Raw genomic sequence first — 17689 nt, forward strand, 5'->3', positions numbered from 1 at the left:
GGACCCCTCAGCCCCCGATACCACCTCCAAGCCGGAACAATCCTCCTTCTCAAAGTTCCTCAGGGAGATGTCAGCAGCTTTATCTCTCCCTCTGGAGTCAGACTCCAAAAAATCCCAAGCTTTTCTAGAAGCTCTGGATTTTGAGCAACCACCTAAGGAGTTCCTCAAATTGCCCGTACACGACATCCAAGCGTTTTACAAAAATTGGGAGAACCCTCTTACTGTACCTGGGGCCCCCCGTAAGTTGGATAACCTTTACCGAGTTATCCCAATTCCGGGGTTCGATAAGTCCCAACTGCCCCATGAGTCTCTTCTAGTTGAATCCACCTTGAAGAAGACTCAGGGCTCCAGCGTCTATGCCTCCACCCCTCCTGGCAGAGAGGGCAAAACCATGGACAAGTTTGGCAAGAGGCTCTATCAAAATGCCATGCTGGCCAACGGGGCGAACAATTACTCCTTCCATTTTTCATTTTACATGAAACACTTGGTCCAACAGTTGTCCGCCCTCCAAAAGTATCTTCCGGAGAGAAAGGTTCCACTTTTCCAACAACAGATTTCTGGTCTCCTTCAGCTGAGAAAATTTATGGTCCGCTCTATTTACGATTCCTTCGAGCTGACCTCCCGTGCCTCTGCCATGGCTGTCGCCATGCGCCGCCTGGCTTGGCTGAGAGTATCGGATTTGGACATTAACCACCAGGATCGTCTGGCCAACGCCCCCTGTCTCGGGGATGAACTTTTTGGAGAGTCCCTGGATTCCACCACCCAGAAACTCTCGGCCCATGAAACCAGATGGGACACCCTGATTAAACCAAAGAAAAAGGCTCCACCTGCTCGCCCTTACAGGCCTCAATCCTCCTATCAACGCAGATTCTCAGCCAGACCACTCAATCCGCCTTCACAACAACCTCGACGGCCCCGTCAGCAACAACACCATGCCCAGGCTCGTTCTCAGTCCAACCAACCCAACAAGCCTCTTCCACCTGCAAAGCCTTCTCAGCCCTTTTGACTCTTCTCTCCAGGGCATAGCCAGTCTTCCGCCTTCATTGCCTCTTCCACAACCAATCGGAGGCCGTCTCCACATATTCTTCAGCCGTTGGGAGGTCATCACATCGGACCAGTGGGTCCTCAACATCATCCGCCACGGCTACTCTCTCAACTTCCAGACTCTTCCACCAAACAACCCTCCCGTAGAGTCTGCTTCTCACTCCTCCCAAACCCCCCTCCTCCTGAGGGAGGTCCAATCCCTCCTTCTTCTCAATGCCATCGAAGAGGTGCCTCCGGAACAAAGGGGTCAGGGATTCTACTCCCGCTACTTCCTGGTTACCAAGAAGACAGGAGACCTCCGTCCCATTCTCGATCTCAGGGACCTCAACAAATGTCTGGTCAAGGAGAAGTTCAGAATGCTCTCCCTTGCCACGCTCTACCCTCTTCTCTCTCAGCACGACTGGCTATGTTCCCTGGACCTCAAAGAGGCCTACACTCACATTCCAATCAGTCCGACTTCACGTCGCTTCCTGCGATTTCAAGTTCAACACCGCCACTATCAGTACAAGGTGCTACCTTTTGGCCTCGCTTCGTCACCCAGGGTGTTCACCAAGTGCCTTATTGTGGTGGCGGCCTTCCTCAGGTCTCACAACCTCCAGGTATTCCCCTACTTGGACGATTGGTTGGTGAAAGCACCTACGTCTCCACGTGTGCTACAAGCCACTCATCACACCATCTCTCTCCTCCATCTCCTGGGGTTCGAGATCAACTACCCCAAGTCGCATCTGCTTCCCACACAGCGACTTCAATTCATTGGAGCAGTTCTCGACACCACACTAATGAGGGCGTTTCTCCCCTCCGACCATCACCGGACACTGCTCCACCTCTGTCGTCAGGTGCTCCTTCATCACTCCATCCCGGCCCGTCAGATGATGGTCCTCCTGGGCCACATGGCCTCGACGGTCCATGTGCTTCCTCTGGCGCGACTCCACCTCAGGACACCTCAATGGACTCTTGCCGACCAATGGTCACAGACCACGGATCCTCTTTCTCATCCCATCTCTGTGACATCGTCTCTTCATCAATCTCTTCAATGGTGGTTGAACTCCTCAAATCTTTCCAGGGGTCTTCTTTTTCATCTACCCCCTCACTCCATGATCATCACCACGGATGCCTCCCCCCATGCGTGGGGAGCTCACCTCGGAGATCTACGCACCCAGGGACTCTGGACCCCTCAGGAGCGTCAACATCACATAAATTTCCTGGAACTCAGAGCCATGTTCTATGCTCTCAAGGCCTTCCAGCACCTTCTCTACCCTCAGGTTCTTCTCCTGTGCACAGACAATCAAGTCGCCATGTACTACATAAACAAGCAAGGTGGCACCGGATCTCGCCTCCTTTGTCAGGAGGCTCTCCGCATCTGGACCTGGGCCACAGCCCACAATCTCTTCCTCAAGGCTGTCTATATCCAGGGCGAACAGAACTCCCTGGCCGACAACCTCAGCCGCATCCTTCAACCTCACGAGTGGACTCTGGACTCTTCCACACTCCACTCCATTTTTGCTCGCTGGGGCACTCCGCAGGTGGACCTCTTTGCAGATCCTCACAACCATCAGCTGCCCCAGTTCTGTTCCAGGCTCTTCTCTCCTCACCGCCTGACTCCAGATGCATTCCTGCTCGACTGGACGGATCGGTTCCTCTATGCTTTTCCTCCTCTACCTCTGATGTTGCGGACGTTATCCAAACTCCGCAGGGACAGGGCCACCATGATTCTCATCGCTCCTCGGTGGCCTCGCCAACACTGGTTTTCCCTCCTGCTTCAGCTCAGCTCCAGGGAGCCCATTCCTCTTCCTGTGTTTCCTACTCTACTTACACAACAACGTCAGTCTCTACTGCATCCCAATCTGTCTTCGCTCCACCTGACAGCTTGGTTTCTCTCGGGCTGACCTCCCCAGGAAATCTGTCTCAGCCTGTTTGTCTCATTTTAGACGCCTCCAGGAAACCGACCACCCTTCAATGTTACCATCAGAAGTGGACCAGGTTCTCCTCTTGGTGCCTCCAGCGTCATCACGATCCCACCTCTTTGCAGGTGGAAACGATACTGGACTATTTGCTCTCTCTGTCCAATGCTGGCCTCAAGTCTACCTCAATCAGAGTCCACCTCAGTGCCATCACTGCGTTTCATGAGCCTATCCTCGGGGAAACCTCTCACGGCTTATCCACTGGTCTCCCGATTCATGAGAGGCCTCTTCAATGTCAAACCACCTCTGAAACCTCCTCCTGTTGTCTGGGACCTGAATGTGGTTTTATCAGCCCTCATGAAACCACCCTTTGAGCCTCTTGCCACAACTTCGCTCAAACTTCTCACCTGGAAGGTGCTATTCCTCATTGCCATCACCTCTGCCAGGAGGGTTAGTGAGTTGCATGCACTGGTAGCCGATCCACCGTTCACTGTTTTTCACCATGACAAAGTGGTTCTGCGTACCCACCCTAAATTCCTTCCCAAGGTGGTCTCGGCTTTTCACCTCAACCAGTCCATTGTGTTGCCTGTCTTTTTCCCGAAACCTCATTCACATCCTGGGGAACAGGCGTTACACACTCTAGATTGCAAGCGTGCCCTGGCCTACTATCTTGATCGTACAAGGGCCCACCGCTTGTCCCCTCAGCTCTTCCTGACCTTTGATCCTAACCGTCTAGGTCGCCCTGTCTCTAAACGGACGCTGTCCAACTGGCTCGCGGCCTGCATCGCGTTCTGTTATGCTCGGGCCGGTCTGTCACTAGAAGGTGCTGTCACGGCCCACAGAGTTAGAGCTATGGCTGCTTCTGTTGCTTTCCTCCGTTCCACACCCATTGAGGAAATCTGCAAGGCTGCCACTTGGTCCTCAGTTCACACGTTCACTACTCACTACTGCCTGGATGCTTTCTCCAGACGGGATGGGCACTTCGGCCAGTCTGTACTACAGAATTTATTTTCCTAATGGCCAACCATCCCCCCTCCCTCTTTGTTGGCTTGGAGGTCACCCATGCGTAAAGAATATGCTGCCTGCTTGTCCTGGGATAAAGCACAGTTACTTAACGTAACAGGTGTTATCCAGGGACAGCAGGCAGATATTCTTACGTCCCACCCTCCTCCCCGGGTTGGCTTCTTAGCTGGCTTATCCTAACTGGGGACCACGCACTCCTCCGTCGGGCGGGAAGGCACTCGCGCACGCGCGGTGCAGCCAACTAGAACCTTCTAGTTAAAAAGGTCCGTACCGAGGGCTCCGTCGGTGACGTCACCCATGCGTAAAGAATATCTGCCTGCTGTCCCTGGATAACACCTGTTACGGTAAGTAACTGTGCTTTACCGTAACAGGTGTTATCCAGGGACAGCAGGCAGATTTTCTTGCGTCCCACCCACCTCCCCGGGTTGGCTTCTTAGCTGGCTTATCCTAACTGGGGACCGCGCGCCTCCGTCGGGCGGGAAGGCACTCGCGCGTGCGTGGTGCGGCCTGCTAGAACTTTCCAAGTTCTTAGAGTGCAATCACTCTAAAATTGTCCGTACCGGGGCTCCGTCGGTGCCGTCACCCATCAGTCAAGAATATCTGCCTGCTGTCCCTGGATAACACCTGTTACAGTAAGTAACTGTGCTTTTTGGTGTCACCTGCAAAAAGGCAAATTTTACCAGACAACCCTTCAGCAATATCACTTACAAAAATGTTAAAAAGAGTTGAACCTCAGAGCGATTTCCATTACTACTACCCTCTGTTGCCTTCCACTTAACCAATTCCTGACCAGTCTGTCACTTTAGGGCCCATACTGAGGGCATTCAGCTTATTTATTAGACACCTGTGTGAAACAGAATCAAAAGCTTTGCTTAAATCCAAATATATCACATCTAGTGCTCTCCCTCTATCCAACTCTCTGGTCACAGAGGAAAATATGCTCATATCTCTCAGTTTTAATTGATTTGCTCTGGTTATTAGTCAAATTTAGGGCCCAGGTCATTCTTTGGTTGGTTTATAAAATTTTGCTTAACTTAATGGAATATAAAGTAGTGTCTTTGCTGAAACCTTATGTCCCCTTTTGTATATTAGGTTCTACAAGCAGAAATTGTTTGAAGTGCCTATGAGTATTTTTATTTATTTTTAAAAATTTCTATAACACCTATCAACTAGGCGGATTGCAAAGCAAGCATACATAAAATGAAAAACCTACAAAAAATACAAATTCAAATAAAAACGTATTAAAATATAAGCTCAGCAAAAAATAAATTCAACAAGTAAAATGATCCTAGGAAATAAATACATCAAAGCAGTAATTCCTTATACGTAGAAGGCTTTTACAAATAGGTGGGTTTTCAGTAGTTTTTTTTGAATGATCCAAAGTTAAAACATAATCTTAATGGTCCATTCAGCGCATTCCACAATTTTGGGCCAGCTGCAGAAATAGCTGACATCTAGGTATTTTTATAATGCACATCCCAGACACATTCGAGTGACAATTTCATTACTGATTTGTGAACACAACCTATGGGTTGGAACATATTTTTTCAAGGCCTGATCAAGTACTGTGGTGCCTCCCTGTAAAGTACACTATGTATAACTTTCAAGATTTTATACTCTACGACGGTATTCAGTAGGCAACCAATGTAGTTGTTTAAGTACTGGAGAAATGTGCTCATAATGATACACCCGTGATCATCCTTGCAGCTGTATTCCGCACAACCTGTAAGGCTTGTAAGGAAATGTGGTACATGTCTATCTGTCTGTCTATTTATTTATTTCAGAATTTATGTTCCACATATCCAACAATTCTATGTGGATTACAAACTAACATACATAATAAAATCACAAATAACATTTTCTGTGGCAGAACCAGACTTATGGATTTCTTTGCCTTTAAATCTTGTATATTAAGAAGGAGTCATATTTAATGTTTCATAAAAAGTTGGACATTTCTCTTTAGCAAAATGTTTGGCTAGAACTGTTTGCTCTCCTTATGTGTATAGATTGTAATTATTTTTATTTAATTTTGTTTTATATTTTAAGTTATTTGTATTAGATATTATGTACTGTATATGCTATTTATGCAAACCACTTAGATATATAGGGCTCCTTTTACTAAGCTGTGTTAGGGCATTAACGCGCAGAATAGCGCGCGCTAGACCCTAATGCAAGCATTGAGCTTGTGTTAGTTCTAGCCGCGTAGCGCGGGGTTTGCGCGTGTTAATCTGCGGCGTGCGCTAAAAACGTTAACGCACCTTAGTAAAAGGAGCCCATAATGATAGGCAGGCTATAGATTTTAATAAATTAAATGAATTCCTTATGCAAAAATGCATTTCAATGTTATAGACTTCATGGCTTGTTCTCTAAATCAATGTGATAACATCTTTCCTCTCCTTGCATTCTCAGCGGTTAACAGATCAGATATAACAGACACTGAGATGGAGAATATTATGGACACTATTGTTGACAGTCTCTTCTGCTTCTTTGTAACACTGGGTATGTTTTCAAATTGTGTTTTGTTTAAAACATTTAATTTAATATATTGTTTGAGAAAGAAGGAAAGCTAGGAGTTGGTGAGAATGGAAGAAAGAGATTTATCATAGTAACATAGTAAATGACGGCAGATAAAGACCTGAACAGTCCATCCAGCCTGCCCATAAGTTAAACTCATTTTTAAAAAATACATGATTATATTAACTTGTCTCTTCTTTGATATTTCTGGGCCGTAGACTGTAAAGTCTGGTATTGTCCTAGGTTCCATATGCTGAAGTTGCCGTCCAAGCTCACTCCAGCCTATCCAACCATCCCATTGTTTGCAGGACATCTACCATAAAGTCTGGCCAGTAATATCCTTCTGTTCCATATTAGTGGAGTTCACATTGATGCCCAACTCCAGCCCATCCTACACCAAATCACCATATATGAAACACAGACCGTGCAGGTCTGTCCAAGTCCAGCCTTAGTTCTTTACATCCTTCGTTTTCTAATTAGAGATCCTCTATTTTTATCCCACGCTTTTTTGAATTCCATTACCGTTTTCCTCTCCACCACTTCCCTTGGTAGGGCATTCCAGGCATCTACCATCTTCTCCGTGAAGAAGAATTTCCTAAGTCTTCTTCCCTGTAACTTCAAATTATGCACAAGTGACCACTTCCCAGTGCATAACTTCAAATGATGCACGATAAATGACCACTCCCAGTGCATAACTTCAAATGATGCACGATAAATGACCACTCCCAGTGCATAACTTCAAATGATGCATGATAAGTGACCACTCCCCAGAGGTAGTGAAGTGGAAGTCAGAGAAAGAAAAGCAGTGAGACTTGGATGGAAGAAGATATTGAAATCTATAAGAAGGTGAGAATAGCAGCCCAATACCATCATCATGGCCAATCAGGTGAGATGTATGGAAGAAAAGGTAACCTTCATGATACAGGGTGGCAGGACGGCAACTGAAGCAGAATCTAAAGACATAAGCCAAGTCTATAGCAAGAAGATGCAGTGTATGTGAGAGAAAGAGGTTGTGAAGGTAGGCAAGTTGTTGGAAACAGAGTGGACATTCCACAGAGCACATAAGAAAAGAAGAGAAGGAGAAATTTAGGAAAAGAAATAAGATTGGAGGTATTGTGTGAGTTGATTGGAGGGCCAGGTTTGGGATTGATAGCCCCAGCAGAGAGCAGATGAAGGGCATCACAAAGTAACATCACTGGTTATTTGTGATTTAGTTGAAAGCAATTCAAGATTATATCAACATATAAGATATTGAATAATTAGGGGCTGAATTATCTTCATGCAAATTTTGAAAGATATATCAAGATGACTTCTTGGACAAGTAAGGAATAGCTTCTGGGAAGTACAATAGTTTGATTGCAGAGAATACAGAGCAAAGCTCTTTCTATGGTTTCTCCCATGCTCCTGTATAGGCAGTCCATGGGTTAAGAATGTCCGACTTACGTCGGACTCATACTTATAAACCGGGGTTCTGTTACTCCTTTCCTGTGCAAACGCGACTCTCTTCCTCCCTTCCATGTCCAAACGTGCCCCTCATCGTCCTTTCCTCTCTCTGTTCTCTGTCCCAAATTCATGCCTCCCTCCCATGGGTGTTTACCTCCTCTGGCTGGCTCCTTCCTTCCAGCCACCTTTCTCTTCACAAAGCTGCTAGCAGTGACTCCTGCACACTGCCCACAACTGACCTGGAAGCCTTCCGTCTGACTTCAGAGGGAAGACTTCCGGGCTAGCCGTGGACCACATGTAGGAACCGCGACTTTGTGAATAGAAGTATGGTTGGGAGGAAGGAGCCGGCCAGAACAGCAGTGCATACCAAGGAGGGGGAGCAGTCAGCTGCAGGTACCAGTCAGCATTGTGAACTTCTTCCGTTAGTGGCAGAGTTCATAATTTGCTGCTCTGCCGGCATAAGGTCTTTCTTTCTGCTGGATCCTGCCAGGAGACAGGGGAGGGGAGAAAAATGCTGCACCCAATTTGGGGGGAGAGGGAGGAAAAACAAAGACCAGGGAAGGAGAAGAGAGGAAAAAGAGATGCCTGACTATGGGGAAGGAACTACAGGAGAATATAAATACACTCAGATTCTCACATGATCTGAGTTGCATACAAATTCAACTTAAAAACGGTTCTCGTTCTTAACCCGGGGACTGCCTGTATTCTGTATCTGAGTATATAAGGAGCTGCCCTGACCATGATTTAAGGAAATAGCGGAAGCAGGCTTTTGTCAGAATCATACTGTAGCACCCAGCTTTGCCTCTCAGCTAGCATGCCAAAACATTTTCCAGGACACTCTTATTTACTACACACCAAGTTCAAGGTTTTCCTGCCTTTATTTTTACCACTTAAAGCACTTGAATAATGGCTATGTTAGTTGTATTATTCCAACCTTAATATCTGTCCATATACTGTTATGATTTAATGGTAAGAAAGGAGAAAAGATCTTTTCTCCTTTAAAATCTTACATTTGGAGTTGGATGACAGCAGCCACCTCGGGAGACCCTTGATAAAGCGCAACGGCGCGAAACATGTCAGGTCAGGCTCCCAGATGTTGGCCAATGCAGAGATAACTGCACATTATATATGATAAAATAGCTGAAGAAAAATAGAAAATGAATATTTAAATATATATAAAAAAACTAGAGATATTAGTATTGGACTATTGTTAAATGCACAAGAGCCAATGATGAAAGTCACCACGTAATTTCTTCCTGCGGTTCAGAATCCTAACAGCGATGGAGTGGTGGGACTGAGGCTTTTGCATTTAATCAACTATTACTCTATGGCAAAAATTTTGGTATCTAGTCCCATTTCTTACCATTTATTTTTACCACAGCAGAAAGCAGTTTGTAATCCACATAAGTTTTATAGGATCCTTCTTTTCCTTATACCATACTTTTCCCAACAGATCTCTGACATGGCTCCCACTTCTGTGAGGCTTGTGGCTCACCTCCCCCTCTACAGTTTCTGCTAAAACTGACTCCACAGCTGTTAAACAACAGTTTATAACTAGCTTCCCTAGAACCAACAAAGTCACTCACAGGTTTCTACTTCCATATTTATCTCTCTTTCTTGGCTGGGTTACTCCCTTCTTCAGATTCTCAATGTTCTCTGGTTCTTCTGACAGCTCATGGTCCTTTCTTGCTCACTGGCTTAGCAGCATATACGTATATGTTTGAGGCTGTAGCTGGGCTGACCCCACCCACCCTCCAGCCTTTCCTTGGAGGCATGACCTATTGTTTGGTGAGCCTGTCAATGAGTGTAACTCCGTTCTTAGGATAGGAGTAGGAGTCCCTTACAGAGCTTTTTTTTTTTTTTCTCCGAGTTTCAAGTGTCTGTCTTTGCCCTGTCCCCCTCCTCAGAGATGCCAGCTTGGGTTTTCATTCTCTCTCTCCCCTTGGCTTTAACATTATCCTGAGGTTTCTTGCTGTTCATCAGGTGTGGAGAGGGCAACAGGAATACTGGGAGGGTATCTTATACACCACAATACCCATAATATGATAGATTTGCATGACTTGTTCAGAGATCTGATTTTCTTTTTGTGTCTGAATAACTGTGTACTACATTGTGTGTAGCATAAATCATTTTGGGTCTGTTGACAATTCAATATTAAAAGCTAAAATGAAACTATATGAGTATCTCCTTTTCATATTGGTCTAGATCCACTTCAGAGCTGTTTATCAGCCATGTCAAGTTGGCTAGCCTCTAAAAAATTAATCTTGAACATAAAGAAGACCTCATCCTGTTGGATTACAGGCTCCCTGTCTGTTCCCTCTCTTGATCTAGTACTATTTAACTGCCCAATTCCTACAGTCCCAGAATTCAAATATCAAATATCTGGATTAATTTATAATTGTCCTTTTAAAAAAAAAACACAAATCTTGGAAGCGGTAAAATCTTGCTTTTATTCTCTTTGCTCTCTGTGCTACTTAACATGATTTCTTAGATTTCCCTGCACTATGCATTGCATATCATGCTTTCCTAATTTGCAAACATTTGACTACTGTAGCATGATCTGTGCCAGTCTTTCCTGGTCTCAAATTAAGCAGCTTCAAACAGTTCAAAACACAGCAGCTCAACTGCTATGCAAGGCCCAGAAACATGATTATGTCACACACCTCCTTACACAACTTCACTGGCTTCCTATTAAATTTCATATTTCCTTTAAAATTGTATCTCCCCCCCCCCCCCCCCCCCTTTTTACAAAACCGCACAAGAGGCTTTTAGCATTTGCCAGTGCGCTGAATGCACTGTTCTATTCCGACGGTCAGAATTCCTATGAGCATCGGAGCAGTTCAGAGCATTCAGTGGGCCGGCTGGCGCTAAAAACCTCTTGTACAGTTTTAGAAAAGTGGGGTTTAGTTTGAACTCTTAGAGCTTGCCATTTGGACAAACCTTCCTATCTGTCCTGTCTCTATAACCCCTTCCACACAATCTCTTCATTTTAATCGGTTGGTGATCCCCAACCCGAAGAATGCATGTTGGGAATCCTCCCGACACTCTTCTTTCTTTTACCTTTTCTTTGGAATACTTTACCCTCCACTATTCGTCTTGAAACTTTTATTTGTCAAGTTTAAAACTCTTCAAAAATCACTTTTTCTCATTGGTTTATGGTAGTACCAACCCCTTAATATATGCAGATATTGGCTGCTTGGCTACTATTTTATTTGTTTAACTGTGTTTGTTTAATTATGGCTGATGTTTCTTGTATGTTTGGTGTTTTCTTTCTTATTTGATAATGAATTTCTTTTTTGAGTTGTTGCATTTAGACTGTGCCACCTAGAACTGCAGGCCAGAAAATGTGGTATAGTAAACCTTAAATAAACATAAACACTGTATATTCAACAGAATCATTGTTGCTATTTCTGTACACATGACAAATGGTATAGGAAACTCTTTTAACATACCAGGACTAAATGCTATGAGAATACAGTGCATCCAAACCAAATTCCTCCTTCTAGAGATGGAAAAAAAACCATCTTTCACTGAACTAGAATTAAATACAATCAAGTACCCAATGCAAAACACACTCAAAATCCTGGGAATACAACTTGACAGAAACTGCACAATGCAGACTCATATCCACAAAATCATCCAAAGAGCATTCTTCACTATGCGTAATCTGAGAAAAATAAGAAAATACTTCAACAAAGAACAATACAAGTTATTGGTACAATCCCTGGTACTAAGTATGTTAGATTATTGCAACAGCCTCTACTTGTCTTGCCCAAACTATATGTTAAGGCAACTGCAGTCGGTTCAGAACACGGCCCTCAGACTCATCTACTCCCTTGGCAAATATGACCACATCACCAACGCATACCTAGACTCACACTGGCTACCAATAAAAGCAAGATCCCAGTTCAAATTCTACTGTCTACTATACAAAGTAACACACGGAACAGCACCCATATACCTAAATAACAGACTACACCGTAACCTATCTCATAGATTAAGGAGAACTCGGAGCCTATTCATTCACCCCCCTCTCAACGGAACAAGACGAAAGAAAATTTACGACAGCCTTTTAGCGACACAAGCAGCAAAGATTGATCCCACCATCAACAATCTACTGATAAATTCAACAGACATCAAAATATTCCGAAAAGAAATCAAAACTCATCTCTTCAAAAAACACTTTCCATCATCATAACCCCTCAACAACAATAGAAAATACTCTCATGACCACCACCATCACCACCATAGCAATACATCAGAACCCTGACTTTTATTATTTCTATTCATCACAACAACCTACCAGAATCCTGACTTTATTATATCTACTCATCACAACTACCTATCACAATCTACTATTAGCTTTCAAGTTCTTCCGAAAAACCCAGATCAACAATTGTATCTTGACACATTCTTGAATCTATGTACTGCACCGCTACTGGAAATGTCCAGTCTTATAAATTGTAATCCGCTTAGAACCGCAAGGCACAAGCGGAATATAAATCACTAATGTAATGTAATGTAATGTAATGTTTTGTTTTTGTTTTTTTTTCAAGTTTCGAGTTTACTTGATTACTTGATACATTGCCTGTTAGAAAAGACTGCCTGAGCGGTATACGATAAGATAATCTAAAATAGAAGTATTAGAGATGAGAGAAATAAATCACATATAGGAAAATAAATACAATCAATGATAGAGACAAGGAATAGAGGACAAGAACATGCTAAAATAAATACTCCAAATAATCAGTCTGTTGCCATAAATAAAACAGAATAAAGCATAAGAAAGTGGTACACTTAGAACGAAGTACAGTGGTACCTCGGTTTACGAGTGCACCAGTTTGCGAGTGTTTTGCAAGACGAGCAAAACATTCGCAAACTTGGTGCCTTGTAAACCGAGCTTGCCTTGCTATACGAGCGCACCCCCCCTCCCGGCAATCCGGCATCCCCCCCAGCGATTCGGCATCCCCCCCCCCCCCCGCTCGCATTGCCCCTTCTCCACCGCGATCCTACTTCCCCTCCCCCCCCCAAGCAGTCAATGACACCCTTTACCCGACTTGGCACCAGTGCCCGAAGATACTCCCTCTTCTGGCGCGGCCTGGGCTGGGCGGTGCGTCGGAGATCCTCCTTCTTCTGGTCTGGGCTGGGCTGGACTGGCTTTGAGCATTTGCGCATGCTCAAAGCCTTCTGGTCTCGCTCTCAATCTCGGAGACCATTTGCAAATACTCAAAGCCAGTCCAGCCCAGCCCAGAAGAAGGAGGATCTCCGGCGCACCACCCAGCCGCGCCAGAAGAGGGAGGATCTTCCATCACTGGTGCCAAGTCGGGTAAAGGGTGTCATTGACTGCTCGGTAAGGGGGAAAGTAGGATCGCGGTGGAGGGGGGGCAACGCGAGCGGGGGGGGGAATGCCGGTTCGCAGGGGGAGGAAGCTGGATCGCGGGGAGGGGTTTGGAACAGCATCGGATTCCTCAAGGGGGGAATGGAGCAGTGCCAGTAGTCTCGTGGGGGGGGGGAGGAGGGGGAACCAATCAAAGCAGTTTCCCTTACTTCCTATGGGGAAACTTGCTTTGATATACGAGCAATTTGGTTTACGAGCATGCTTCTGGAACGAATTATGCTCGTAAACCAAGGTTCCACTGTATATTGGAGAAAGCCTAGGTATACTTCTAATTCTGTATTGAAAATTTGGCTCAAACTTTTCTGTAATACACTCAAAATATAAGACAAGAACCACAGAAAGGCGGTATATCGAGAATCTCATAAACATAAATAAATTCACAATTCACTATTATTTAATATATCACAAATTGTAGCAGCTAAGTGGTTTACAATTATCAAACCAATAGGGAGCGAGTGAAAAGGTATTAAGAAGGAAGAGAGAGACCTAGTTTACAGAGTAATTACATTACATTAGTGATTTTTATTCCTCCCATTACCTTGCCTTGCCATTACCTAATAAAATATAGAGAAGGGTAATAAAAACATAAGGTCCTTATAATATCTGAACCGAAAAGGACAAGGGGAACATATAGATTGTGATGCTGTATTGTTGTCCAGCAGGTTGCTGTAAAGGTTCATTTTCTTGATTGTTTCATTTAGGGAATGGCTTGAGTAAAGAGTAATTTATATTTTGAGAGTGAAAACTTAAATCTAAATTTACTTGGGAGAGAACTCCAAAGTGTAGGTGCTCCTACATAGAGAATGACACAGAGACCCGTTCCTGAGGTAAAACCGCAGGAACAGGAAAAAATTAGGTCCTTTTAATGCAGGTGTGGTTGCAAGGCTTTTTTACCACCTCATGAGAGCAGTTAAAAAAAACAACAACTTTGCGCCTATATGAAAAGAAAAACCTGACCATTTACTGCTGCTCCCTACGAAGTCATTAAGTTTTTTCTTACCTCGTATAGATTGTATAACCAGCACTGGGCTTGTCTTGTCCTCTCTCTGCATCCTCCTCTCCTTAACTCCTCCGGGGTCCAATTGCCACCGCCTCACAAATTAAAAAAAACCTGGTCCAACGGCTGTGAACCTTTTTATGTGATTTATGGTAGCAGACCAGCAGCAACTAGTGGTAGCAGTAGGCAGACGGAGCAGAAGGACAGAGCTAGTGGCAGCAGGCAGTTGCTGAGAAGGAACTGGACTAGTATGTAGGCGGGCTGCAGTGGCAAAGACAGTGTGCCAGATGTTGGAGGAGCTTGGGCCAAAGTGAGAGGGTAAGCTGTGGCAGCAGCAAGGTGAACAGGGAAGGAGCCAGCCCGGAGCGAGTGTGCACAGTGCTGCAGCAGCAAGCAGGTAGCAGGAATGACTCAGTAGTGCCAGTGGTGGCAAGCAGGTGGACAGAGACGAAGCAGGAACCGAATGAGTGACTGGCACGATCCTGAAGCTCTGCACCTGTAAGTCGTCATCTTTTTTTTTTTTATTATTATTATTTTTTTTTTTTTAACCCAAACCAACCCTAAGTCCAGATTTCTCTTCTACTTGCCGTTTTTTCCCCTTTCCTCCAGCCACATTGGGTTGGGGGGAGAGGGAGGAGCAGACAAGCTAAAAAAAAAAAAAAAAGAGAGAAAGTAGGCCCTACGGGTTTTTTATTTTTTAATTTAAGGAGAATATTTTTTTGCCAGTGTTGGTGCCACTGTTGGGTCTGGGGAATTGGAGGGAATGGGGTTATTTTTTGTAAAATATTAAATACAAATCCTTGCTTGTTGTATATATCATACTTTATTTGTTCAATAATAAATTTACAGTTAAAATGGGCATTAGTGTACATAAAACTCAGTAGTCCAATAAAGATTTTTCTTCTTCATTAGTGTTATGCAAATTCTCACAAGAGAAACTATATTTAAATCATTCTTTATGAGTATCTTGAATGTCAAGGAGCAATATGGGATTTAATTTACGATTTCAATACTATGATAACAAGTTCAAAGCTCACGGTGACAGTCAGACAAATCTTTTCCCCCCCAGTCCGAGTCATTCTCTACGCTGCTGTGCTACCGATTAGTATAGGGCAGGCATTGCTATGGGTGTGTGGAAATCTGACTTACAAAATATATTCCATGCTATAATCTGAGGTCTTGTCACAACTTCGTTACCTCTGTTATAAATTATAGATTGCAGTGTAGTACACTGTACTCATATACCATACTTCCCTTTTTGGTCTCAGGCCTAGGAAATACTATTTTACCTAAGGAACTTTGCTTGGAAAAAGGATTTGTGCTTCTCTAGTGAAACTTAACATTGAAAGCGATACAGCTGTGATTTGGCAAAGGTAAGTAATTATATTTAAAATCCAATCTATTGAGACAAACTACAGGCAGTCCCCGGGTTAAGAATGAGCTATGTTTTTAAAGCTGTTCTTAAGTTGGATTTGTATTTAACTTAGAACTTGTAGATTTTAAGATTCTCGCTGCTTACCTCTGCTCCCAGCTGACAAAAGGGCCAACTGTCCCCAGTGTTCCCTCTAAGGTACAGCATGCACAACCACACACTGATCTAAATGTGGCCATGCATCATTCCTGAATCTGCTACAGGAGAAATGTAGGAGTCTATACCATTGGAAATACTGCTTAGTGAAATCAAATGCAGCCACAATCGCGTTCTTTAAGTATGAGTCGTACTTAAGTTGAGTGTCTGTAGCTTGGGGACTGCCTGTGCTACAATGGATTACTGTAATCTGCCGAATTCAGTGCATTGTAGTTTGTAGTGAACTGAAATTTCTTTTTTGTTGTTAAGTCAGTCACACTGTTTCTTTTTGTTCCCCTAGGTTATCCTGTCATCATAGATAAATCAACAGTACAGAATCTCACTGTTATCAAAAGTCAGTGATTGTATTTTATCAAAAATGATAGAGCAAGTGTGGTGTGGAAGTTCTTTTGGTGTCTATGTAAATGGTCAAAGCAGTGTTTTCGCCATGTGCAAGACTTACAAGATGACTTTGAAGTGGAAGTTGCGTGACAGTACCAGTGGACTGAAAGCACATGCAGCAAGCTGTGGGCAAAAGCATACTGTGATGAGAAATATAAAGGATTTCTTACATAAACTGAATCAGAAGGACAAATTTGGAATGACTGTGCCTGCAGAAGTTACTGACACAGTTGCTTCGATGAACACATAGATATCGGACTTTTCGGTTGGAGTTGGATTCACTTACCTTGCAGAGAGGTTGATTTCCATTGGTGCAAATTATGACCAGCTTTCTGCTGATCAGATACTTCCCTCTGCCAGAACAGTATCTAGACATATTTCTGTTATTGCTGAAAAAGAAAAAGCGGCACTGTCTGTGTCTTTTCCACCTTTGATGTAGCAACAAGAGTCTTGTCTACTGATAAGACACCTATCTTCTGCAATGTCCTTCCAATGTGTGCTGAGTTGTTTAAATATCTACTGGCATGCAAATGAGATCATATTATATTAAAATCAGCCATCCGATTAATGGCCTAACACTGCATGCCAGAATTGGATTGGTACTACCAACCTGAAAAACTGACAGGTCTATCTGTTTTTTCACTTTTTTTCCTATGGGCAGAGATGTGTGTGTGTTTGTGTCTCACACACACACACTATCTGGCCTATAAAAAAAATACTGTGCCATGTTCTCCCTCCCACCCCCCCCTCTTTCCGGAACCAAATAGAGGTAGGAGAGATACCCACTCCTGCCACCAAGAACCTGCACCGAGCTGAACTGCCCCCTCCCCCCGTACTTTAAGAAAAATTGGCAGGAGGGATTCCCTCTCCTTCCCAAACCGACCCTTCCCTTCCTAAAAAAAAGATCGGCAGGATGGATGCCCACTCCTTCCTGCCCCTACCCCTCCCTGCTGGATTGGGAAACAGGTTAGGCCTCTGCTTAATAACAGCCATCATCTGCTTCCTCTCAGTCTCCCACTTAGCAAGCTAATGTGTAAGGGGAGGCGGTCAGGATAGCTGTCTGATGCCACATTGGGCTTTTTGGACCTTTGTGGACTTCCCTCCTTTTAGGAGTGGCAGCATCTGCTATGCTTTTGAGTTGTATGAAAGGCAGTGGCACAATAAATGTTTACTTCCAGAGTCTGTTAAGAAATTGAAGCCAGAAAGAAGCTGTAGCAAGATTGCAATCTAAAACACCTTAAAATCATCCATAAAGTACTTATAGAAAAGAAAAGTGACATTTTAGAAATGGTATTTACACTTCTCATAAAAACATAAGAATTGGCTTACTGGGACAGACTAAATGTCCATTAAGCCCAGTATCCTGTTTCCAGCAGTGGCCCAACCAAGTCTCAAGTACC

At 44.1% G+C, this 17689-nt stretch overlaps 1 protein-coding gene across 3 annotated transcripts in view; it reads left to right on the top strand.

The window, feature by feature from the left end:
- The window catches only part of SCFD1 (sec1 family domain containing 1), a 248396-nt gene that overhangs the window by 58743 nt on the left and 171964 nt on the right, over window positions 1–17689 (top strand). For all 3 annotated transcript variants that reach the window (XM_033952477.1, XM_033952475.1, XM_033952476.1), the window contains exon 7: window positions 6378–6467. In XM_033952477.1, coding sequence (XP_033808368.1) covers window positions 6378–6467 — 90 coding nt within the window. The remainder of the gene's footprint in view (window positions 1–6377; window positions 6468–17689) is intronic.

The sequence above is a fragment of the Geotrypetes seraphini genome, chromosome 7 (assembly GCF_902459505.1).
Source record: "Geotrypetes seraphini chromosome 7, aGeoSer1.1, whole genome shotgun sequence".
In the NCBI taxonomy this organism is placed as follows: Eukaryota; Metazoa; Chordata; class Amphibia; order Gymnophiona; family Dermophiidae; genus Geotrypetes; species Geotrypetes seraphini.